Genomic DNA, 25,246 nt, shown 5'->3' with positions numbered 1-25,246 from the left:
GGTGCACGACAATTCCTGGCCTCATGTGGTGAGAGTATGCAGGCAGTTCCTGGAGGATGAAGGAATTGATACCATTGACTGGCCACCACATTTTCCTGACCTAAATCCAATAGAACACCTCTGGGACATTATGTTTTGGTCCATCCAATGCCACCAGGTTGCACCTCAGACTGTCCAGGAGCTCAATGATGCCCTGGTCCAGATCTGGGAGGAGATCCCCCACAACACCATCTGTCATCTCATTAGAAGCATGCACCGAAGTTGTCAGGCATGTATACAAGAACACAGGGGCCATACAAAGTGCTGCGTACAATTTTGAGTTGCTGCAATTCAATTTGGGCAAAATGGACTAGCCTGCCACATCATTTTTCACTCTGATTTTTGGGGCGTCTTTGAATTCAGGGCTCTGTAGGTTGATCATTTTCATTTCCATCAAACGATGTGGCATCCTTTCGTTCCTAACACATTACCCAGTCTATATCAGTATAGATATCCAGGAGGATTTCTTTTTCCCATTGAGATCTGATGTGTTTTCAAAGTGTTCATTTAATTTTTTTGAGCAGTTTATATATATATCTATATATATATATATATATATATATATATATATATATATATATATATATATATATATATATATATATATACCCCGATCTACATACTGTCAAATTATCGAACCACATGCCGTAGCGCAATGCAAAAGGATGACGTCCAAGGTTCAATTACCGAGAGGGGGTGCAATGAGTGTATATGCCTGATAAGCCCAGAATTAGCATTATTTGACAGTAAAACTATTTCAATATATATACACACATATATTATATATACACACATATACATATATATAAGCGCTTCCCGATTCATTTTACCCTAGCACCCCTTGTGATATATGAGGCCGATTTCGCCCCCCCTTGGTTTGAGAAGAAGTATGAAAAAATATTATATACACAGAAAAACAGATCACCAATTGAAGCTTTATAAATAATGGATACTTTATTCGCCATCAATAATTGTTTTTTTAAAGCCATACTCAGTGTAATCCTCCTTCCATTTTCAAATTTTTTCATGACTAGCCATGTTTAATTGAATGGTAAAAGAGTAAGAGCGAAGCGACGGTGACTTATTGAGGCAGGCAGGCAAGAGCACAATAGCACGCGGGCTCGATGTAGTGTGCGTCAAGTCAATCTAAAATGCGTGGTCAGATTCGAAAAAATACATCTTTTCAAGTTCTATTTGGATATAAGTAGGTTCTATTTAGTCGACAGAAATATCTTTGGTAGGAATGTAAGTTGAATTTAGTCTTTACATTTCTATGGTGAAAAAAATGTATGCAATGATGACTAAATTTAACTTACATTCCTACCAAAGATATTTCTGTCGACTAAGTAAAAATTCCTTATATTTAAAATTTAAATAGAACTTGAACAGATACGATAGTTCATAATATCCACGCAGACTTGCACGTAAGCGCGGAAGTCATCCGTTTTAACAAGCAGCGTATTGCACTGATACGAAATAGCCTGCCCATTTAATTATTTAGGAATGGATAGATAAATTAAGATTTTGTACAAATAATGTTTTTCATTTATCTTCCTTGATGGATTCTGGCACCCGCAGCAACAGCTGCTCGCACCCCAAAGAAGATATATAGAAGTCTGCTATAAGGAAACTCTGGTCTGATAATGGGAAATACAGAACTGAAATGCACAAATAAGATCCTGCCATAAGTAGTTGGGAAATCTACGTAAATGCTACATGTTAACTACACCTTCAGCTGACTTGTTGGTATTTTTATACAAACTGTAGTCGGTCAAGGAGACAATCAGTGATGAATGTGAGACACTGAAGAATCAGATGTTCAGATGACTTTATTATTACAGAGGCCTTTAATAATTTGGATTGTACAGATTTTGTTTCTTAGGCACGCAAATGATTGTGGATTTTCAGAAACAGGCATTGAGCCAAAGACTGTGTTAAAATGTCTGGCAATTCGGGGTTTAAGTGTGGAGGGGAAAATATGAGGGGACTTTCTTTTTAATCATTGATCACTTGTAAAAAGTTTCCAGACTGAAGAAGAATCATCGGTGGATAAATTCTGCTCCACCCTGACCTTCTGTCTGCTTTTGGCATCCTTCGTGGCCTTGTCTGGTTGATTTTTTTTTAGCTCGTTTGTAAACAGCCTGATCTCCTCTTTTGAATGTTTCCTCTTGACTTTTTCAGAATTTTGAAAACCATTGCCTACCATTTTTGTATTTGATTATTTGAACTGGAATACAGATTTCTTAACAAAAGCTAAGGAGTGTTTATGAATTCTTCTTTTTTTAATATTTTCTCCCGTGAAGCCATATTACTTTCAGACATTTTTATTGTGCAATTTCTAGCCTGTTGTGAGGTGCACATTATGTCAGTGGTTCTCAAACTGTGGGTTAGGCACCCCTAGGGGGGCGCGAAGTAACAAAAAATGGAGCGAACATGTGAAAAAAAGAAAACAAGAATCAAAAATATGAAAAATACATCTATTGAAACCAAAACAAATTAACTTAAACTACGTTCTGATACTAGAAAAATAAATATACAGTAGAGTTAATAGAGATAAATGTCAATAAAAGTTAAGTAGGTATAATAAAATATGCATCTATGATATATTAAAAAAGAACAAATTGATATCAGTGGGCTCCTTTCAAAAAAAGTTAGGAGGGCGCCATTAAAACTGTTATGAAAACTCAGGTCGCAAACACTTAAAGGTTGAGAAATGCTGCATTACTTGATGCTCTTAGTTATTAAAAGCTTGTTGTCAAGTTTACAAATGAGGTGTGAAAGCACACAGCGATATTTTGTCTCTGTCCATTTATATAAATACACCATCTGTTGTTGTGTGCCTTTCTAACTGCACTGAAGAATGGAAACTGAAAGATGGCTGTTTACCAACCATGGACATGAGAGCAGGGTGCACAGCACTGTCAGAACAAACTCACCGTGGGGCGATTTAGTGCTCAATGCCTTCCAACATGTGTACCCGAGCTCTCAACTCAACACAACTCAACTCAATTTTAACTTTATTATTCCATACAGTGAAATTTGTTTGTTTTGTGCATCTACAATAAGCTTTCATAGACATCGGCTCTAAATCTAAAATTACAAGGAATCACATACATTCATATATTAAACATATATCAGGGAAAACAAGTATTGAACGAATGAAGAAAAGGAGGTGTAAATAGGCATGGAAAGCCAAAACAGTAGCTGAAATCTGTCAGTATTGAGAATGCAATCCTGATAGCCCCCTATCAGTGCAAATATCAGCTGGTTTAGTCCTAATTGATGGCCTATAAAAAGCTTTCTCATTCCCAAGTGTCACACACGTGCACATGGGAGGCAGCTAAAGGGCTTGAGTAAGGGCAATTCTGAATCAGACCGGGATGTGGCCGAGTGCACTGACTCTTTTTCTCCCTTGCCTACAGACCAATCACGGGAAATCCCACCTGGCCCTTTTGAGGTCACTTCCAGGTACGAGCCTATGGAAGAAAACTTTGCTGGTTCCGGCCCCTATGATGTCACGTCCAGGCTCGAGCCTATAGTTGAAGACCCTTATGAGCCAGACTCCTCTGACCTCACTTCCTGTCTTCCCCTTTAAAAGCCTCCACCTTTTCCCTATTCCCTCAGTTCTGTTTTGATGGCATTGGTGACAGACATATTTCTAAACTTCTGAATGCTTAAGTGAGTACCATTGGGGCCATAAACTGGAAGTGGAAAGAGCACAATTCCACCATAAACCAGCCAACACTAGGTGCTTCTCGCAAGATTTCTCTCAAAAGAATAATCAGAAGAGTTGTCCAAGAGCCAAGGACCATTCATAGAGAGAGCTTCAGAAAGACGTGGAATTAACAGGTCTAGTAATACACCCCACGGCCATGGCCTCTTCAAATGCTCACCGTGCAAGACTCCACTGCCGAAGAAAAAGCATGTTGAAACTCATTTAAAGTCTATGCACAACATTTGGACAAGCCAATGAAATACTGGAGGAATGGAGTCTGATCAGAGGAGACCAAAATTGAACATCACCCCAAAAACACCACACCATCAGTGAAGTTTGGAGGTGGGAACATCATAGTGTTTTTATGCACATGGCACTGGCAGACTTCTTGTAATTGAAGGAAGGATGAATGGAGAAATGTAGAGGGACATTCTTGATAAGAATCTGCTGGTATCTACCAGGATGCAGAAGATAAAATGAGGAGGGACATTTCAGCAAGACATGGATCCCAAACACACAGCCAAGGAAACTCTCAATTGGTTTCAGAGAAATAAAGAAAATGCAGCTGCTAGAATGGCCCAGTCAGTCAGCCAATTTGAATCCGATTGAAAATCGATAAAAGATCTGAAGATCAGAGTTCATGGAAGAGGCTCCAGAACCTTCAAAATGTGAAGACAATTTGTGTAAAAAAATGGGCCAAAAATCACACCTGAGCAATGCATGCAACTCGTTTCTCTGTACAAGAGGCATCTTGAAGCTGTCATTACCAACAAAGGCTTTTCTACTAAGTGTTAAATAAATTTCAGTAAGCGCGGTCAATACTCTTTCTCTGCCTCATTCCATTTTATTACACACTAGCTGTGTAAGCCCGTGCTGTAAAAAGCCCAGGGCTCCTAGAAACCATGGATTCTGGCACTTCAATTAATCAGTCTCATCAATTGTGTATTAGCGGCTCCTCATCTGTTTCGTTTTGCCGATGTGCTCACCTCCATTGTCTATCAGCAGCTAAGTGAGCTTCTCTCTCCATGGAGGTTTCCTTTTGCCAGTATGCTTACCTCACTTGTGTATTAGCGGCAGCGGTTTCACTTTGGCGACAGAGTCACTTTCTTTGAGCTTCAAGCTGCAGCCTCGCACTTTCGGGGCCGGACAGACAAATGCACACACTTCAACATGTAGACGTTTATATCTAAGATAATTTAATTTAGGGACGTATTTGTATTGATTTCTTTATATGTGTTTTTTATTTGGGTTGTTACCAACATCTGGTGTAAATTTCAAGTTAATAGCCCCATTAGAACCATATTTCCTGAGAAAAACGTTGACACATTCGATACTTTTTTTCCCCACTGTACATACATATGCAAATACATTTACTAAAAAACTTTGCACCCATTTATATATTGCCTTATACAGTATAAATATGCCATGTCAGAGATGGCCGCATATTACACTGACCTGTTCTCTTTAACAGCCTAATAGCTGATGTAAAGGTCCTCAGCTCCTTCTTGCTCACTAAGGGCTGCCAGTGAATGGCATCTGGTGATGCCATCTCTGCACAATGTCAAATCTCTGTTCAGACTCTTTTCATACGTACCTCCTGTCTCTGTGGCCTGAATCAACTCGTGATTCATTTATTTTGAGGTAAAGTAGGTCTGGCAGACATGATGGTGCTGCACATGGTTGTTGGCTTATTGGTACGGTAACTGGCTGAACCCTCAGTGTTTCATATGGCCTGTACTATTCATTGTATCAACAATCATGCCATGTGCCAGGTGATGGTGTCTACCCATTCAAATTCTTCCATCTTTCTTGGACCCCTAGAGTGCCACACATGATATTGTGCTCTCAGTTGTGGAGCACAGCCTAATGCTCGTAAATGCAGGTGGAGGGGTCTTGATGTGTCAGGTGGGAGGCTGCTCTACCAGCCAATGAAGTTCTGCAGCATCGTGAATGTACAGTATATGTACTGTATGAGGCTGATAAACATTAGCTTTAGCATGTGAAAGCACATTCACAATTGATAGTGATTTATAAAGGCAAATTGTGCCAGGTTTTAAAAGTTCTATAAATGAGGCCCCATGAGTGCTGCTTTGAAGTACATCTTGGTCAGATAGAGGCTGCATCCCAAAAGTGTACCACCTAGAGTGACCAGAAGGCAGTTTAGACTTGTATTGTGACCAGGAGTTGTAAATAACTGGTGTCACACACACCAGTACATGAGGAGCATCCCCATGACAATGCTGAGGGGTAGGTAATGACATCAACACCAGTGTTTGATAAAAACGTAGTTTCTAAAGGAGTCTCTTCTTTTGTCTGCAGCCAAGGGTACGCAATTCACTGAGGTCACTTCTGCTTCTGTCCCTGATATTCTGCCTCTTCTACACTATGGGATGTTTAAAGAATAGGATTCCCAGAAGCCAGCGTTCAAGCCGATCCCAAGACAGATGAGTATGGAATTCTGAGACAATTGAAACATATTGATTAGCCTGAGAGGAGTTGCAACATCCAATAATACAGTGTCTCCGGAATTGTTTCTTTTGCCAGTTTTTCCCTTTTACAGTAAACAGAGTGCCTCTCTGCCTTAAAACCCTTTATTTTTTCCCTCTTATCTATTCATGTTACATTTGCCAAGGACTAAAAAGCAGGAAGTTAAACTAAACCAAAGAATGAAGCTAAAACACTGAACCAGAACTATAGTCAACAGAATGCAGTGGCAGAATATGAACAGGAAGGTTCAGTACGATGAAAGTACAAAGTCTTTTAGAGAATGCGTAAATCTCAGACAATCAGGAGTGAACAGCACGTGGTGAGTCACGTACTGTAAACTTCTAGTCTTCTTTTTATGGCATCCATATCTCAAAATTGCACCTCCCCGTGTAACAGAAAATGGTCCCAGAAAGGACAAAATACTTTCATCCATTTTGAAACATATTGAAAACTCAAAATCAATAAATAAAATAAATGAATTCTGCCAACTTAAAACCTTTAGTTAAATGTATGAAATCCTAAGCAGAGTCTTGAAGAACATGAAAGAAATTTAAAACAAATCTAATTCACTGCTATAAAAGTTTGTGCCATTGCTATCTCTACACTTTTTAACCAATAAAGCCCAAATGAAAGCCTTCAAGACCAATCCATGTCAACCAATGTCTTTTTCGTCTTCTTCTTCTTCTTCTTCTTATTCCTTGCTGCTGTTCTTTTGTCTGGGGCCAGCTTCTTTGCTGAGGCTTTTCTAGGATTGAAAGGGAAAGGAGGAAGGGAGGAAACTCGAGGCGGTCCCAGTAGGATTCATGTTATGTTAGGAAAATTCCCAACAGTCACATTGCGGATGGAGAGCAGCTAAAAATCTACCTTCCTTGTAACTGCAGGTCAAAAGACCCTCATTTACATTACAATATACGAAGTCCAAGAATCGGGGTGACTGGATTACCTGCATAAAAGTAGGCTGAATAACGTGTGGAGGTCCGTGTTAAAAATAGGAAAGTAGCCCGAAGTCAGAGGATTATGTGCGCCTGTAGTACCTACCTTATGGAGCCTAATATATAGGCAAAAAGTTGAAGGGAGCAGGCAGTCAGTTAGGAGAAGCCCTCTTTGCATCTACTGTAGGTAGCATCAAAGCAGGTCTTGTTGCCAGTAAAAAGGGCAGGATACATGTCCATTATCTATACTAATAAAAGGCAAAGCCCTGACTGACTCACTGACTGACTCACTCATTGACTGACTCACTGACTGACTGACTCATCACTAATTCTCCAACTTCCCGTGTAGGTAGAAGGCTGAAATTTGGCAGGCTCATTCCTTACAGCTTCCTTACAAAAGTTGGGCAGGTTTCATTTCTAAATTCTACGTGTAACGGTCATAACTGGAAGCTATTTTTCTGCATATACTGTAATGGAGTTGAGCTCGAAAGCCGTGGGAGGTGGAGTTTCGTGTGACATCATCACGCCTCCCAAGCAATCACGCAGTACGTAGAAAAAAAACAGGAAGAGGTCCAAAAACCGCTGAAGAAAACATACATTATATAATTAAGAAGGCAGCGAAACAATTAGAAGCGAGCGAGTGACATATAAAACCATATTCAGCGGCTTACGTGAACTGACGCAGTGCGCAGACAAAAAGCAACAGTTCCAAAGAGTGCTGAACAAAAACTGAATTACACTTCTACGCTCAGATAGACAAACCACACGCTGTGGCGTAATAGTAGTGCCGGCATCCGATGTTCGATTCCCGAGAGGGAATGCACTGAGTATGTACGTGCGTTTTCTGATTCATTTTAGCCTCGCATCCCCTTGATTTGAGACGTATGAAAAAATATGCGGTTAACGCAGAAAGACAGATCACCAATTGAAGCTTTATGAATAATGGATACTTTATTCGCGATCAATGATTGTTTTGGTAAAGCCATACTCAGTGTATTCATTAGATGAACGGTAAAAAAGTAAGAGCGAGGGGAGGGTAACTTATTGAGGCACTCAGGCAAAACCACAATAGCACGCTGGCTCGATGTAGTCTTGGCGTCAACTCGATCTGAATTGCGATCACATTTGAAAAATATATCTTTTCAAGTTCTATTTAGTCCATATGTGTCAAACTCAAGGCCCCAGGCCACATCCGCCCGCGTAATTATATCCGGCCCGAGATCATTTTATATATTATTGTTATTAATGGCCCGGGATATGAAGCGCTGGTAACACAATAAACTACAGATCCCATAATGCAGCACTTCAGCAGCCTTGCCGAACACTTACGCGTTAATCAAGTCTAGCTTATGATGCTGCAAGTTATTGCAAGCTAGCCCACACGATGCCAAAGAGAAAAGGTGATTCTGAATATAGAGCCTTTAAAAACCGATGGGAGGCTGAGTATATGTTTACTGACATTGCCGGTAAACCCGTGTGTCTCATTTGTGGAGCTAATGTGGCTGTAATTACAGAATTTAATCTAAGACGGCACTATGAGACAAAACATCAAGATAACCTGAAAGACCTGAATGCAATGCACAAGATACAGAAAGCAGAAGAGTTAAAGAAGAATCTGACACTTCAGCAGACGTTTTTCCCGTGCAAAATCACAAAGTGATTTCAAGTGAAGCTACTTTTATGGGAGACACAAATGCACCAGTGCAACTTGCCCCACTTTCCCTGTTGCCAAGTAATGTTGAACCAAGTCGGCACTACGGTGTTCCCAAATACGCACTTTGCTGATAAACTGAGCGCACTGCGTATTGAGTTCTCACGGCACTTTGGTGGTTTTGAAGAACAAAAAAAGAATTTTGAGTTGTTTCGCAACCCATTTGCCGTCGATGTGGAAACTGCACCTGTGCAGATTCAGATGGAAGTGATTGAGCTGCAGTGTAATGGCACACTGAAGGCAAAGTACGATACTGCACGGCCCGCACAGTTTATTCACTCCATTCCCGCAGAAATGCTCCAGCTTCGTCTATATGCGGCTCGAACCTTGTGCATGTTTGGTAGTACATATCTGTGTGAGAAGCTCTTCTCAGTGATAAGACTAACAAAACAGCACACAGGAGTCGCCTCACTGATGAGCACCTGCAGTCCATCCTGAGAATCTCCACAACACAGAACCTCACACCAAACAGAAACAAACTTGTTGCCAAAAAAGATGACACACGTCCAGCTCTGATAAAAAGACATAAGAGCAAAGACAACTGAATGATTTGATTTGTTATTGCTGAAAGGAACACATTTTATTTATATTTCCAGGTTTTGTTATGCAGCATGTTCATATTTGAATTTGTATAATTTTGACAGGATATATTTTTATGGAGAGCAAAATCTTTTGGGATATTTAAAATTTAAGTTTATTTTTATATAAAATTACATAAGAGTAAAGAAATTTGAATGTTTGTTCTTTTAACGCTTACTTTATTTCTAACTTGTATAATTTAGACAGGATATATTTTTATGGAGAGCAAAATATTATAAGTTATTTAAGGTTTGAGTTGATTTATTCGAATAATATTCTGTCGACTAAATAAAAATTCCTTCTATTTAAAATTTAAATAGAACTTGAACAGATATGATAGTTCATAATATCCAGGCAGACTTGCACGTAAGAGCGGGAGTTATCCGTTTTCACAAACAGCTTTTTGCACTGATACAAAATAGCCTTCCCATTTAATTATTTAGGAATGGATAAATAAATTAAGATTTTGTACAAATAATGTTTTTCATTTTTCTTCCTTCATGGATTCTGGCACCCCCAGCAACAGTTGCTCGCACCCCAAAGACTGTATATATATATATATATATATATATATATATATATATATATATATATATATATATATATATATATGTGTGTGTGTGTGTATATATATGTATTTGTGTGTATATATGTGTGTGTATGTATATGTATGTGTGTATATGCAAATATATATATATATGTATATATATGTTGATGTATGTGTATATATATGTGTATATGTTGTGGAGCCGACCCAGACACAGACAGGCGGACATGTTGTTATCAAACCATCACACGTTTATTTACAATATTATTTACAATAATATGGTCACTAAGACCCAAACACAGTCCTGGCCACACAATGCCTTTCTTCAGGCCGCCTCCACTCTCCTCTGTGCTTCGTCCTCCTTCCACCCGACTCTAGCCCTGAATGAATGGAGACGGCCCCTTTTATATGGTTCCCGGATGAGCACCAGGTGTTCCCGGCATTCCTCCTCTGGCCACGCCCCAGCGTGGCGGAAGTGCTCAGCTGTCCTCCCGGCTGCTCTCCGGGCGCCGTCCTAAATCTTCCCCCCAGCACTTCCTGGTGTGGCGGAAGTGCTGGGGTAACAGGTCCCCAAGGCATTGGGGTGCCTCCTGGTGGTGACCACGGGCCCCTACAGGGTAGGGCTTCCATGCCCTCAACCCGTGGCCCCCAGAGCGACCAGGAAGGCGACCCCCACGTGATCCAGGGTGGGCACAGACCCACATCCGGTCCCTCATGGCGTCCTGGCCGGGTCATGGCCCCTGGCATCCCTGACAATGTATATATGTATGGATATGTATATATATATATATGTCTATGTGTGTGTGTGTGTGTATATATATATATATATATATATCACAGCAACACTCATCACTCACAACAGTGACAAAACAATTACATTGACAATCATGTTACTTTATTTTAACACACTAATTCTCCACTGCGAAGCGCGGGTATTTTGCTAGTGTATAAATAACCCGCTGATGTCCTTTGGGTTAATTCAGACAGGGAGATCCAAAGCCACTAGAGTGAGCTCTGGGGAATACCAGCAGGATTTTTCACCGGAACATTCCTGACCAGTGAAGTAGTTCCAAGAATTGTGTTAAAATTAACTTCTAAGTATTGCAGAGTATAAAGCTGCCTACGAACCAGACTCCTGGCAACCTCAGAGGTGGTAAGAGAGTTTATCAAAGTGTTTTTCAGATTGGATCAACCAGCAATTTCAAATTAACCCCTCTGTGTACATGAGTGGTGTGTACTGGTGTGAGGAACTGGTGTTCTGCTCAGGTTTGTTTCTAACCTTGCATTTGCTGCTGCCACAACAGGTTCTATCCTACTGTGACCCTGGACTAAGTATGGAAATGCTTCTACTTTTTTTCCTTTCAGCTGCTTAGTGGTTGCCACAGAGGATCATCTTTTTTCCATATCTTCCTGCCCTCATTATCTTGCTCTGTTAGATCCACTGCCTGCATGTCTTCTCTCACTACATCCATTAAAATCATTCTCCCAATATACTCAGTATCTCTCCTCTGCACATGTCCAAACCAAAGCAATCTTGCTTCTGCGACTTTGTCTCCCAATCATCCAACTTGAATTGACCCTCTAATGTCCTCATTTGTAATCCTGTCCATCCTTGTCACACCCAATACAAATCTTAGCATCTTTAACTCTGCCACCTCCAGCTTTGTCTCCTGAGCCACCGTCTCCAACCCATATAACATAGCTGGTCTCACTACGGTCCTGTAGACCTTCCCTTTCACTCTTGTTGATACCCGTTCGTCACAAATCACTCCTGACACTCTTCTCCACCCATTCCACCCTGCCTGTACTCTCTTTTTCACCTCTCTTTCATAATCCCCATTACACTTTACTGTTGATCCCAAGTATTTAAACTCATCCACCTTTGCCAACTCTACTCCCTTATCCTCACCATTCCACTGACCTCTCATTTACACATATGTATTCTGTCTTGTTCCTACTGACCTTCATTCATCTCCTCTCCATAGCATATTTCCATCTCTCATGGGTTTCTCTCCTCAACCTGCTCAGCAAACATCATAGTCCAATGGGTCTCCTGTCTAATCTGGTCTGTTAACCTCTCCATCAGCATTGCAAATAAGAAAGGGCTTAGAGCCAATCCCTGATGTAATTCCACCTCCACGTTAAATGCATCCATCACTCCTACAGCAGACCTCACCACTGTAACACTTCCTTCGTACATATCCGATACCACTCTTACAAACTTCTCTGTCACTCTCGACTTCCTCATACAATACCACAGCTCCTCTCAAGGCACCCTGTCATATGCTTTCTCTAAGTTCACAAAGACACAATGAAACTCCTTCTGGCCTTCTCTAAACTTCTCCATCAGCACCCTCAGAGGATTTTCTCATCTGTGGTGCTCTTTCCTGGCATGAAACCATACTGCTGCTCACTAATCATCACATCCCTTCTTAACTGAGCTTCCATTACTCTTTTCCATAACTTCATGATTTGGTTCATCAATTTTATCCCCCTGTAGTTACTACTACTCTGCACATCACCCTTATTCTTAAATATCGGTACCAGTACACTTCTTCTCCACTCCTCAGGCATCCTCTCACTTTCCAAGATTCCATTAAACAATCTGGTTAAAAACTCCACTGCCATCTCTCCTAAACACCTCCATGATTCCACAGGTATGTCATCTGGACCAACAGCCTTTCCATTCTTCATTCTCTTCATAGTTGTTGTTACTTCCTCCTTGCTAATCTGTTGCACTTCCTGATTCACTATCTCCACATCATCCAACCTCTTCTCTCTCTCATTCTCTTTATTCATTAGCCTCTCAAAGTACTCATCCATCTGCTCAACACACTCTCTTCACTTGTGAGTACTGTATATTTCCATCTTTATTGTTTATCACCATAACCCGCTGGACATATTTTCCAGCTTGGCTCCCTCTGTCTAGCCAATTGGTCCTTTTCTCCATTCTTAGTGTCCAACCTCTCATACAACTCATCATACACCTTCCTTCTCTCCATCACATCAGCTAGCTCTCTCCCCTTACCAGTCATACTGCCAATATTTAAAGTTCCTACCCTCACTTCTACTCTCTTTTTCTACTCTCTTTATCTTCCTCCTCTCCTCCTGCCTCTGGAAGTGCCTTACCCCTCTTCTTCTTCTTTTTCGCCCAACAGTAGCCCAATTTCTGCCAAGACCCTGTTGGCTAACAGTACTGGTGCTGACCATTGCTAACCCGGGCCTCAACCGACCAAGTATGGAAATCTGTATTGTTGTTCACATATTAATCTGGCTGCGGTGAGCTGGCGCCCTGCCCGGGGTTTGTTTCCTGCCTTGCACCCTGTGTTGGCTGGGATTGGCTCCAGCAGACCCCCATGACCCTGTAGTTAGGATATAGCGGGTTGGATAATGGATGGATGGATATTAATCTGGGAAAAGTTTACACTGGATGCCCTACCTCCCCATTTATCTGTGCTTGGGACTGGCATGAAGAGACACTCTGGTTTGTGCATCCCCTGTGGCTGTGTTATGTATAAATATCCTATGTTGTTATATAATCTCTTATCTGACATTTTTAAAATTAAAGAGCACAGAAAAAAACATGGTGATAAAAAAACTAGAAAAACAATAAGGTCCCTGGCCACAAGTGACAATACAAGGTGTGATAACATCTACTGCCCACGCCATGAGCAAGCTGCTCTTCAGGCCAGAAGTAAAGAATTTAGGTTTAAGTTTACAGCAAAACTTCAAGTCACGCAATAAGCAGATTATTAACATGATTTCCTTTCACTTAAAAAAACAACCCACAAATTCAATCTTTTATATCACTGCAACATTGTGAAAAGTTAATCCTTGCTTTTTCTTTGGCTGTCTAGATTATTGCAATCCATCACTATAAAGATTACCAAAAAAGACAACTTTTAAAATACTACTGATTATATATAAGGTCCTATACAAACCAGTACCTGTTTATATTTTGGACTGCTTTCCCCCAGACTTTCCTAATCAGAATTTTTTTATTCTCTAAACACGGCTTCCAAGATTAAACCATCATGCATAACGGCGTGCAAAGAACTCACGCTGAAACATAGTGTACGGTCAAAAGTGGAAGTGTGCATACGGAGTAAAAAGATTCAGATGCACAAAACCGTGCGTAAGCAGACTTCCATGCACTTCAGCTCCATAAATCTCAGTCAGCGTGAAAAGTAATGCACCCTACACTGACTCCTCCCAGAATTTTACATATTTTAATATGTAAATCAATATAAATATTACCTTCTCCATTTAGTGTTTGGTTAAAAGACAAAGGCAAAAGCTTGTGAAAACAAGAATCTCAGCTAATGCAAAGTGGAGGCAAGGAGAACTATTGTTGGCTTAAGCAGTGATATTAACAACAAAAGGAAGATGATTGAGTGATACACAGTGGCGGAGACACTCGAAAGTTCAAGTTCAGAAAGTCGCACAGTGATCGAAATAAAAAAGAAGTGGTCAGATATCAAAGATTCTGTGAAAAGGGAAGTTATAGCCCACTGTCTGAGTTTCTTATGGAAGTCTATTAGGATACAGAGAAAATAAAAAAATAGGGCCAGAGTGGGAAAAAAAGGTCAAAATGTCCACTTTAATCTCACATTTTATTTCGTTATTTTGGTAGAAAGTTGTAAACTTAATCTTAAAATCAGTGTTTAATTTACTAGAGTTTCTTAGATCCCATTGTAATTAAAGTGGCACATTAAATGCTTCGTATTCTACAGTATGTGTTCTTCTATGTGCTCTAAGTGTGTGAATCACTATGTGCTTCATAAACGGGCTTTCTCTTACGCCGACAGGACACAGAATCTATTACATTTGTGATATTACAGCTTAGTAATTTAAATACTAAGATGAATACTTGATATCATTTTTGTGATTAAATCAATTAAGGCATTAATTTAACATGTGGGCACAGCGGCGCAGTGGTAGCGACAAGATTGTTCCTGTCTCCTGCAAGATGCTTGCTCGGCCCTGCACAATCCTTGATGGAATAATTTAATGCAGCAGTACTGTGTCAGTCAAACATTCCAACCCCCAATTCCTGTCCTTCCTTTTCTTTCTCTAGGTAACCAATCGCCACACAATAAGCTCTTTAATAAATGTCGGACCATAAGCGTAGAATGCCCATTCTCCAAAACTTTTAATGAACATCCATCCATCCATTATAAAACCTGCTATATCCTAACACAGGGTCACAGGGGTCTGCTGGAGCCAATCCCAGCCAACACAGGGCACAAGCCAGGAAACACACCACGGACAGGGTGCCAGCCCAGTGCAGGGCACACACACCCACACACCACGCACACATTAGGGACAATTTCGGCTCTCCAATGCACCTAACCTGCATGTGTTTGGACTGTGCAAACTTTTAATGAATATTGAACATTGAAATATCTTCAAAGTACATGTAAATGCCTTGAGCATGGGAAAGGTGCTATATAAATAAAATGTACTATTATTATTATTGGCTCTGAGGCTAGGGATCTCCACTGGCAATACCGGTTGCCGGTTCGAATCCCGTAAATGCCAAAAGGGACTCTGCTCTGTTGGGCCCTTAAGCAAGGCCCTCAACCTGTAATTGCTGAGCACTTTGAGCAGTGAGAAAAGCGCTATATAAATGCAAAGAATTATTATTATTATTATTATTATTATTATTATTATTTTTAATTACTCCATCCATCTATCCATCCAATCCCAGCAAGCATATAGCATGAAGCAGGACCAGTCCCTGGATGGGGCACCAGCTCATCGCTATTGCTACACCACCATGCCCACACATTTTATTATTGACAGTATACATTATTTAAATGAAGTTAAAAATATATCTGTATAATGTAATACACACACTTTAATGCACATCATTTTAAAAATATCAAGAGATCCAAGAAGATAGCACTTGGAAATCTAAATCAATTTAGAAGTCAGTCGTCATCATCTGTAAATACGCGCTCTCTTTTTTTCAATTTTATTGAATTCCTTTATTGTTATTGTATGGTACAATGAGATTCAATATAAAAATCCTCCATACACTTATTTTTCCATAAAATAATAAAATCACAATAATAATTATAATAATACTATAAAAATCTATGAAAAATATACAATATAAAAGCATGAATACAATATACATATACATATAGAGCAGATAATGCAAATGGTTCATAAAGTGGCTCAGATTGTGTAATATTATAACTGTGTTGCAAGTTTACAGTGAGGTAATTGTACTTATAAGTACTAACAAGTTCTACAAGGAGCACTTGATGGACTGATTGAGTGCATTTAGAGCTCTTGGGATGAAACTGTTTCTGAACCTTGAAGTTTGTGCTTTAAAGGCTCTGAAGCATTTGCCAAATGGGAGAAGTTCAAATAGACTCTGCTTATGGCTGAGGCATTGTATGCTTTAAATGTTCTCCAGGGTAGATGCTGTATCCCGATAATCCTCTGTGCTCTCAACACCAATCATGTCAGATCTTTCCGATCAGCTGCTGTAGAGCTGTGACTCCACACTCAGATACAGTGATATAAATACTTGAGAGTAACAACGCTAAAGCAGCTGTGGTATTTGGAATAGTTTGGCCATTCTGTGGACCTTTATATTGTTGCAGGTTGATTACAATCAGATGCCTCAAATTTATAAGCGATATGCAGTTAATTTCAGTGTATTTGATAAAGCCATGTCAGGGATGTGAATCTAAAAGAGAAACGGAGACCACACAAGAACAGTAGCACTGTTTTGACTGGGTCAAATTAGGTGCCTCTAGTTTGCAAAACTGAGTGGAAACTTACTTACGCACTGGGTAAGGATGATGTGAGAACGTGTGTGAGAACGTTCCCATATAAGATGCAATATCACTATATTTGTTGTTTTATAGACTGGTCACTAATCACTTCCAGTATTCAGTAGTGGTGATGTTCACTGCTGGCCCGGGTTTGGTTATGCACACCTTAAACCACAGAGAGGCACAGGAGTATCCTGTTAATGGTAACACATTGATGGATATTATAATGTCCAGTAGAGACCTTGGAACACATGTAGGTTCACAAGGCCTAAATAAGTCTTCACCCCCTTGGAAGTTTTCACATGTTCTTGCTATAAAACATTGAATCACAATGGATTTAATTTGGCTTTTTCAATGCCGATCCACAGAAAGTGACTCTTTAATGTAGAAGTCAGAACAGATCTCCACAAATTGGTCTAAATTAATGACAAGTATACTTTGTAAATATAAATACAAATAATTGATGGACGAAACATTCAGGCCCTTCAAGTCAGTATTTAGTAGATGGCAGCCTTGATGGCCTGTGTGCTGAGGTCCATCTTGCAACTCTGTTGCATGTTCTCCCCAGCTCTGTCAAGTGTCATGGTGACCGTAAGCGAAAAGCTTTTGTTAAGTCCAGCCGCAAATTCTCAGTTGGACTGACTCGCCTTCTCTCAGACATTCACATTGCTGTTTTGAAGCTAGTCCAGTGAAGCTTGGTCTTTATGCGTGAGCTTGTTGTCTCCTCCCATGGTGCAGATTTCTTGAAGACTCCATCAGGTTTTCTTCCAGTATTTCCTCACATTCATTTTAACCTCCCAATCCTACCAGGGCTTATTGCCGAGAAACATTCTCAAAGCCTGCTTCACACTACTCACACCACCCCATCACGCTTCACGGTGAGGATGGTGAGTTTTTGATAATTTGCAATAAAACATGGAGTTTATAGTCTGATGGCCAAGAAGCTCAGTTATGGTCTTATCAGACCACAGAACCTTCTTCCAGCTGATTTCTGAATCTCCCATGTGTCTCCTGCCAAGATGTCCTGTGTGTTTTTTTTTTCTCCTTGACATTCTCCCATAAAGGAGGCACAGTTGGTGCTTGCAAAGTCTCTCCAATTACTTCTTCACAGTTCTCAGAGGTCTTTTGGTGGCTTCACTCACTCACCTTTTTCACTTTTTGTACAGATAAGCAGCATGCCATACTTTTTCCATTTCTTAACAAGTGATTTAATTTGATATTTAATGACTTGTGCAATTTCCTGTCTCCATCTCCTGATATATGTTTCTCATGGAGTTGCTTGAAGTGTCCTTGAGTCTTTACTGTGTAGGTCTGGCTGCCATACTGAATCACCAAAAGTTAGATCTTCCACATACAATGGAATGGAAACTCTAGTCAGGTGAACTAATGATTCTTCTTCTTCTTCTTCTGCAGCATCCAACTTCTTCTCCTGTGCACCCTTTACTGTCCGTGTCTCAGCTCCATATGTCATTGCTAGCCCTTCTACTGTCTTAAAAATAATACCTTTAATCTTTACCTTAATTCTGCACTCACACAATCCTTGTGATACCTTCTTCTAGTTGTTCCATCAATAATGCACTCTATGTGTCAAGTCTACATCTATTTCTCCATCTTGGGCTACCACTGATTCTAGATATTTAAACATACAGTATTTCCCCTTTTAGTAGCACTCCCTGCAGGTTAACTTCTGAATCCTGACCATCATTAAACTTCAAATATTCTACGTTCTTCCTATTTATCTTCAATCCTCTATTTTCCAAAGTTCGTCTTCATTCTTTTCACTTCCTCTTTTCTGGTCCCATACAACATAATGTCATCAGCTTAAAGCCTAAACTGTGAGGATTGGTCTTTTTTCCCATGACTCAACACAACCATAAATAGATCAAGTAAGAATTTGAAGGAGATCCCTGGTGCAGCCCTCCTCTAATTGGTATCTGTCTGTTCCCCCCACACTCCTTTTAACCTGAGTCCCCACTACCTCATGCATATCCTAGACAATCCTCACACACTTCTCTTGTCCTCATTTCTCTCTCTTGAACCTCCAGACATAAACCTTCACCAAATCAATGAATCCTATAGTCAGACTTTGTTGCATTGAACTCACTAATCCATTGTACATTGTAATCCATTGAAAAAGTGGCCCGGCTCCACCGAGGCGACTCCCGCCTCGTTTGCTGCTCGATAGGCGGCTGCGGTCATGTCACCTGCCTTGTAGAGATGTATTGACGCACAAGGAGATCACTTTCGACATCTTCTGTAAATGTGAGTACCAAATGTGATCATTTTTCTCTTCACGACGTAATGCAATTGACTCGTTGGAGGCGGGCCACCCTGTACTACTGATGGGCTACACGTGCAATGTGTTACATTGAAGGTGGTAAATACTGAGGTCAGTTATTTCATGTTTTATATTTATATTCATTTTTAAACCACTTTGAGATATCTGTTCTTACTTTAACATTAAAGACTAATTTTTCTGCTGATTGTTAAAAAGCCAAATTAAATCCATGGTGATTCGATGTTGTATAATAAGAAAAACTTTCAAGGGGAGAAGACTTTTATGCATTTTCTGCAGCATCCCACCAGCTGAAGCTCTTATTTTCTTGTCCACCTGGGCCATCTCACCACAATTTTTGTCAGAAAACTGGAAATTGTGATTCTTGATTGTTTTATATCTTTTAGTTATTTTACTTCTTTTTGTAGCTCTGATTAGTCATTATAATTGTATATAATTTTGTATGTTTTATTAATATTGTTTTTTATTTAGCTTGATTTGTCAGGTTTGCTGGCTCTCATTGTGTTTTGGACGTCACTTTTTTGCAGCCTTGGTGAGGTTTCCTGTGAGAGAACTTTAACTGCTGCACAGTGAAGTAGGCATTGAAGGCTCAATTCAGGGAGCGTGATGGATATTGGACTCCAGCCTCATCTTCTCATCAGGTATCAACATGACAGTAAAGGTTAGGACAACTACAGAAAAGAAAACGCTTGTTGATTTGTTCTTATAAAAGAATAAACTTCAAGGCCACACTGGTAAAGTGAGGTTGATGACCAGAGCAGAACACCCACCTGACCTCACCACAGGACATTTCCGCAATGACAGATTCAAAGTGTAAGTAAATAAAGGCTTAACTTTCACACATACCCACTAAGCATGAGGCAACTGTCCTTCACTGTCCTGCTCTGCTGTAAGTATCCTTCATGGTTTAATTCCAGGGTTCATCAAAGGACTGGTCTAGCAGAAATCTGGACCTCCACTCTGTAGAGATGCATAGGAGTGCTGTAAATTGTGGGCACAAGTCAGATGTAACATATGCTGGTTATTTAGCAGTCACTCTTGACCATCCATTTTCTTCTTATTGTATTTTAGGTGCATTAGGACCAATTGTGGAGCCTGGAGCAGATGAAAAGGTTAACTGCAGCCTAGCAGATGATTCTGAGGTAACCTGGTATCTTCAGAGGTCAGGACATCCACCTCAGGCCATCGTCAACTATGCTGAAAAATCAGCCCTGCCGGCGACATATTACAATGGATTTCAGCCCACTAAATACAAACCCGACAGCGAGCAAGGAGTCAAAATCTTAATAATTAAAAACTTCACTAATGAAGACTCAGCAGCCTTCTACTGCTCCAGCAGGAAAGGACCCGAGGTCCATTTTGCTGAGGGAGCAACGCTGACAGCTACAGGTGATGAAGACTTGGTTATGTCTTAGTTTGTCTCATTGTCTACTTATGTGAATGTTGCTATTTATCATAAGCAAGTGGTGATCTTGGTCAACATCCACCAGGTGTCCACTCTTGTTAGATCTGATTATGGCAAGGTGGAGGGCAAACTGCAAATGAGCATCAGCTAGCAGTCTAGTCTTCTTTTTGTGATTTAATACATTCACAAAGACATAAACATTAGGGAAACATAGGGCCATTGGATTATCCATGCATTTTCCTAATGTGCTTATCCAGACAAGGAAAATGGATCCCAGCAATCATTGGGCACAAGGCAGAAACAGAATGTGGACAGGATGGGCAAACACACACACACACACACGCACACACACACTTCACCTATCGATTATAAGTAACTATGTAAGCTTTGTGTACAGCATGCGTGTGAATATCTTAGGGAACTGTGAACAAAATGCACTCAAATAGAAGATGAGACAACATCAGTTCTCAGATAAACAAGTCCAGTGGGCAGTGCAACCATGTGTGGGTATAAATTGAATGGCATTGAGAATAAATGGCATGGCAGAGAGAAGGGGACATATCTGAGCTGCTCTGGTGTGGCTGCAAAGGCCTAGGTGCTTGTTTTCAGTGTAAAAGTCAAGAAGAATTAAATAAAGACTAGATGGGATATTAACTCACTGTACTGATTAAGCTGGACATTCTTAATCTGGCACTGGAGGGAAAGCATTGTGACAAGCACCAAGATAGGAGAGTCAGAGAGAGACAGACAGGGTGAGAAGTTGGAGCCCCCCGACAACAGGTATATTTATTGTTTTACTTTATAACAGAACAGGCAAATCAAGTTCCCATGAGACTTTTGCACAGGTTGTTGGGACTACTCATCTCGAGCAAACTGTTAGAAGGGGTTTTATTCATACTTCATGTTTTAGTTCTTGATGGGATTCATATCGGGGCTCATTGAAGGCCACTTCAGAATAGTCCAATGTTTTGTTCTCACCCATTCTTGAGAGCTTTTCGCTGTGTGTTTTGGCTCCTTATCCTGTTGGAGGATCCATGACCTATGACTGAGACAGAGCATCAAGACACTGGGCAGGACGTTTCACTTCAGCATGTCTTAATAGTCTTGAGATTTCATTGTTTCCTGCTCAGACTCAAGGCCCCCCATGCCGGTGGCAGCAAAGCAGCCCCAAAACATCCCTAAGCCTCCTCCATGTTTCACAGTAGACATGGTGTTCTTTTCTTTGAAAGCTTTATTTTTTTATCTGTGGACATAGTGCCTATGTGACTTGCCAAAAAGCTCCAGTTTTGTGATACTGACGTGGACAAATTTGTTGCTACCCCTCCACTGCTAAAGACGAACCCACAATTGTCTCTGAAATACCTTGAATGATCAAGGCCTAACAATTACACAGCTGCCGACCATGTGAATCCCCAGTCTCTCCTAACTAATCTTCAACCATGCTGCTGCTCCCTGATCCATGTCATCCATCTAGGAGGCCCCTCTTACTTCCTGCTGCTTTCAACACCAAGTAAATACAGTGCTCATATTTAAAGCACCCTTGCCATGTTGTGCCAATCCTCTGGACAGTGTCCTCTATGAAGATATTGAACTGGTGAAGAGTTTCCAGAGAACTTTTTGTCGATTAAGTAGCTCCATCCTTGTGTCCAGCATAGTAAACACTTCAGACTACCAATGAGTCCTTCTGTCTGCTGACCACTAAAATATCCTCAAGCCCTATAAAGCAGTCGGCACATCATCACAGGGCATACAACATACCAAATTCCATTTAGACTTTTTGCCACTTTTGTTCAGATCTCCAGTACGTTTTACAGTTTAAAAATTATTATTATTAATTGTTTAGGTTTTTTTTTTTTGTATTATTGGATACCAGTAACGGCGTACTGCACGGTAACTTGCAGTGAATCCACTTGACTTGAGCATTCCTAGTTTTCCTCCTCTTTCTCTGTCTCTGTTTATCATTCGTTTGCTCAGAGGTTGATGCACTTGCGGCTTCCTGAGCAGCTCTTCATTGCTCCACCCTAGTGGCCCGCTTCTTCTCTTTTTTCGTCGGCATCTTTTCATGTTAAAACTGATTAAATCAGTGATTGTATTACAACAACTTAGTACATTTTCTTTAATTTTTCACTTAAGCTGGGACTTAAGTCTTCAATCTGCCTCAAGAATGATTTAAGATATGAAGAAGTAGAGGAAGTGATGGTGAAGGTGGTAGGGATGAGAACAGCGGCGTACGCATGTGCCGCACTGCCGCCCTGCTGGCCTCTGCCGAGAGTTGATTCTACAATAAAATAAAATAAAAAGAGGAATAACCTAGGAAGTCAATCATCACAAAGAAAGCGGACAGTAGACGTCACGTAGTACATGTGTACCAAATTTCAGGTCAATAAGTCAAACGGTTTGCGAGCTACAATTGATTTAAAATCCTGGACAGACAAATGAACAGCCACGGTAGAATACAGTATCATATAAAGATTAAGAATGTAAAGCGCTATGAGTTTCTTAGGTTTATGAAAATTACAGTTACATGTTAGAACATTAGAACAATCTTGAAGAGAATAGGCCATTCAGCCCAACAAAACCTGCCAGTTACTTTAGGTATGGCAAAAATGCATCCATTACACATTAACTTTTATGTGATAAGACCACCACAAAGTCTTCCTTTTTTTGTCTTTATAAAACATCAGTAGATGGGTTATTCATCTCTGTGCTGTGCGGCATATTGACTTGTGGCCAAATGACTTGTTAATTTGAAGGATACACAGGTCTTCTGCAAAATATGTAACATCGAAAAAAAGTGTCATATTTAAGCCACCTCCGACCAGTCTGAAGTGATGTTTTTTAAGTGGGTCACACAGCAGATATGAAGAAGGACTTCACTGATGCTTTGTAAGCGTAACTAACACCAAAAGAAGCCTTTGTAAAGGTTTTTTACCTAAGAGTAAATGAGTTACAGATACATTTTTGCAGTACCTAAACTAAAGTGTTACTGAATATCCTGTAGAAATCAACATTGTTAAGGGTTGCTTTTACTTTAGCTATGTGTAAAAGACACTGCACAACAGACAGGTAAATACATGGATAGCTGAAATTCTGATAACAGTTTAGATACTGCAGAAATGCATTTATTAGTCATTTACTGTTATGTAACAAGGCCTCAACCAAGGACTCTTTGGGTCTTCATAACACCTACAATTATTAGTAAAGTGTTTATCCATCTGTGCAATGTGGCTTTGTTGGTGTAGTGCAGGGGTCCTCAATCACAGTCCTGGAGGGCTGCAGTGGCTGCAGGTTTTGATTCTAACCTGGTTGCTTAATTAGAAAGCAATTCTTGGTAATAATTTAATTTCATGGCTCGTTAGTGCTTTAACTCTTTATGGTTTCATGCCAAGAAAGAGCACCACAGATGCAATGTTTGCTCTGAGGATGTTGATGGAGAAGTTTAGAGAAGGCCAGGAGGAGTTGCATTGTGTCTTTGTGGACCTGGAGAAAGCATATGACAGGGTGCCTCGAGAGGAGCTGTATGAGGAAGTCGGGAGTGGCAGAGAAGTATGTAAGAGTTGTACAGGATATGTACGAGGGAAGTGTGACAGTGGTGAGGTCTGCGGTAGGAGTGACGGAGGTGGGATTACATCAGGGATCGTCTCTGAGCCCTTTCTTATTTGTAATAGTGATGGACAGGTTGACAGACGAGATTAGACAGGAGTCCCCGTGGACTGTGATGTTTGCTGATTACATTGTGATCTGTAGCGATAGTAGAGAGCAGGTTGAGGAGACCCTGGAGAGGTGGAGATATGCTCTAGAGAGAAGAGGAATGAAGGTCAGTAGGAACAAGACAGAATACATGTGTGTAAATGAGAGGGAGGTCAGTGGAATGGTGAGGATGAGGGGAGTAGAGTTGGCAAAGGTGGATGAGTTTAAATACTTGGGATCAGCAGTACAGAGTAAGGGGGATTGTTGAATTAAGGTGAAAAGAGAGTGAAGGCAGGGTGGAATGGGTGGAGAAGAGTGTCAGGAGTGATTTGTGACAGACGGGTATCAGCAAGAGTGAATGGGAAGGTGTACAGGACGGTAGTGAGACCAGCTATGTTATATGGGTCTGAGATGGTGGCACTGACCAGAAAGCAGGAAACAGAGCTGGAGGTGGATGAGTTAAAGATGCTAAGATTTGCATTGGGTGTGACAAGGATGGACAGGATTAGAAATGAGGACATTAGAGGGTCAGCTAAGGTTGGGAGACAAAGTCAGAGGCGAGATTGCATTGGTTTGGACATGTGCAGAGGAGAGATGCTGGGTATATTGGGAGAAGTATGTTAAAGATAGAGCTGCCAGGCAAGAGGAAAAGAGGAAGGCCTAAGAGAAGGTTTATCGATGTGGTGAGAGAGGACATGCAGGTGATGGGGGTAACAGAACAAGATGATGAGGACAGAAAGATATGGAACAAGATAATCCACTGTGGCAACCCCTAACAGGAGCAGCCGAAAAAAAAAAAGTTAACGCTTTAACTCTTTTATGTCAGGTAATTCTCTTATCCTAGATTTTTTCCCCCTTTCTAACCTTTAAATGATTTGAAGGCTAAAACAGAGGAGTAATTATCAGTCCTTCACTTTTTTCTCTTCACTTTTCTTCCAAGTATTTAATTAAACCCAACAGTGCATGATAAATGCACACAGGTGTCAGTGGTAACAAGCTAAATGGAGAAATGCCGGTCTGTTATGTCATTTGCATGTTATTGCTAATTAGGAGC

General features: G+C 40.5%; 1 protein-coding gene across 2 annotated transcripts in view; it reads left to right on the top strand.

The window, feature by feature from the left end:
* The first annotated feature begins 19,758 nt into the window (after positions 1–19,758).
* Positions 19,759–25,246, top strand: part of LOC120514805 — a 34,178-nt gene continuing 28,690 nt past the window's right edge. The window contains exons 1-2 of one of the 2 annotated variants that reach the window (XM_039735382.1): positions 19,759–19,910; positions 20,169–20,486. In XM_039735382.1, the coding sequence (XP_039591316.1) occupies positions 19,895–19,910; positions 20,169–20,486 (334 nt within the window). In that variant the 5' untranslated portion in view covers positions 19,759–19,894. Of the gene's footprint in view, positions 19,911–19,931; positions 19,987–20,168; positions 20,487–25,246 lie in introns of those variants that run through there. The other variant, XM_039735373.1, reaches the window with a different exon arrangement.

Source organism: Polypterus senegalus, chromosome 1 (assembly GCF_016835505.1).
Source record: "Polypterus senegalus isolate Bchr_013 chromosome 1, ASM1683550v1, whole genome shotgun sequence".
NCBI lineage: Eukaryota > Metazoa > Chordata > Cladistia > Polypteriformes > Polypteridae > Polypterus > Polypterus senegalus.
This window is presented reverse-complemented; position numbering and strand designations above follow the sequence as displayed.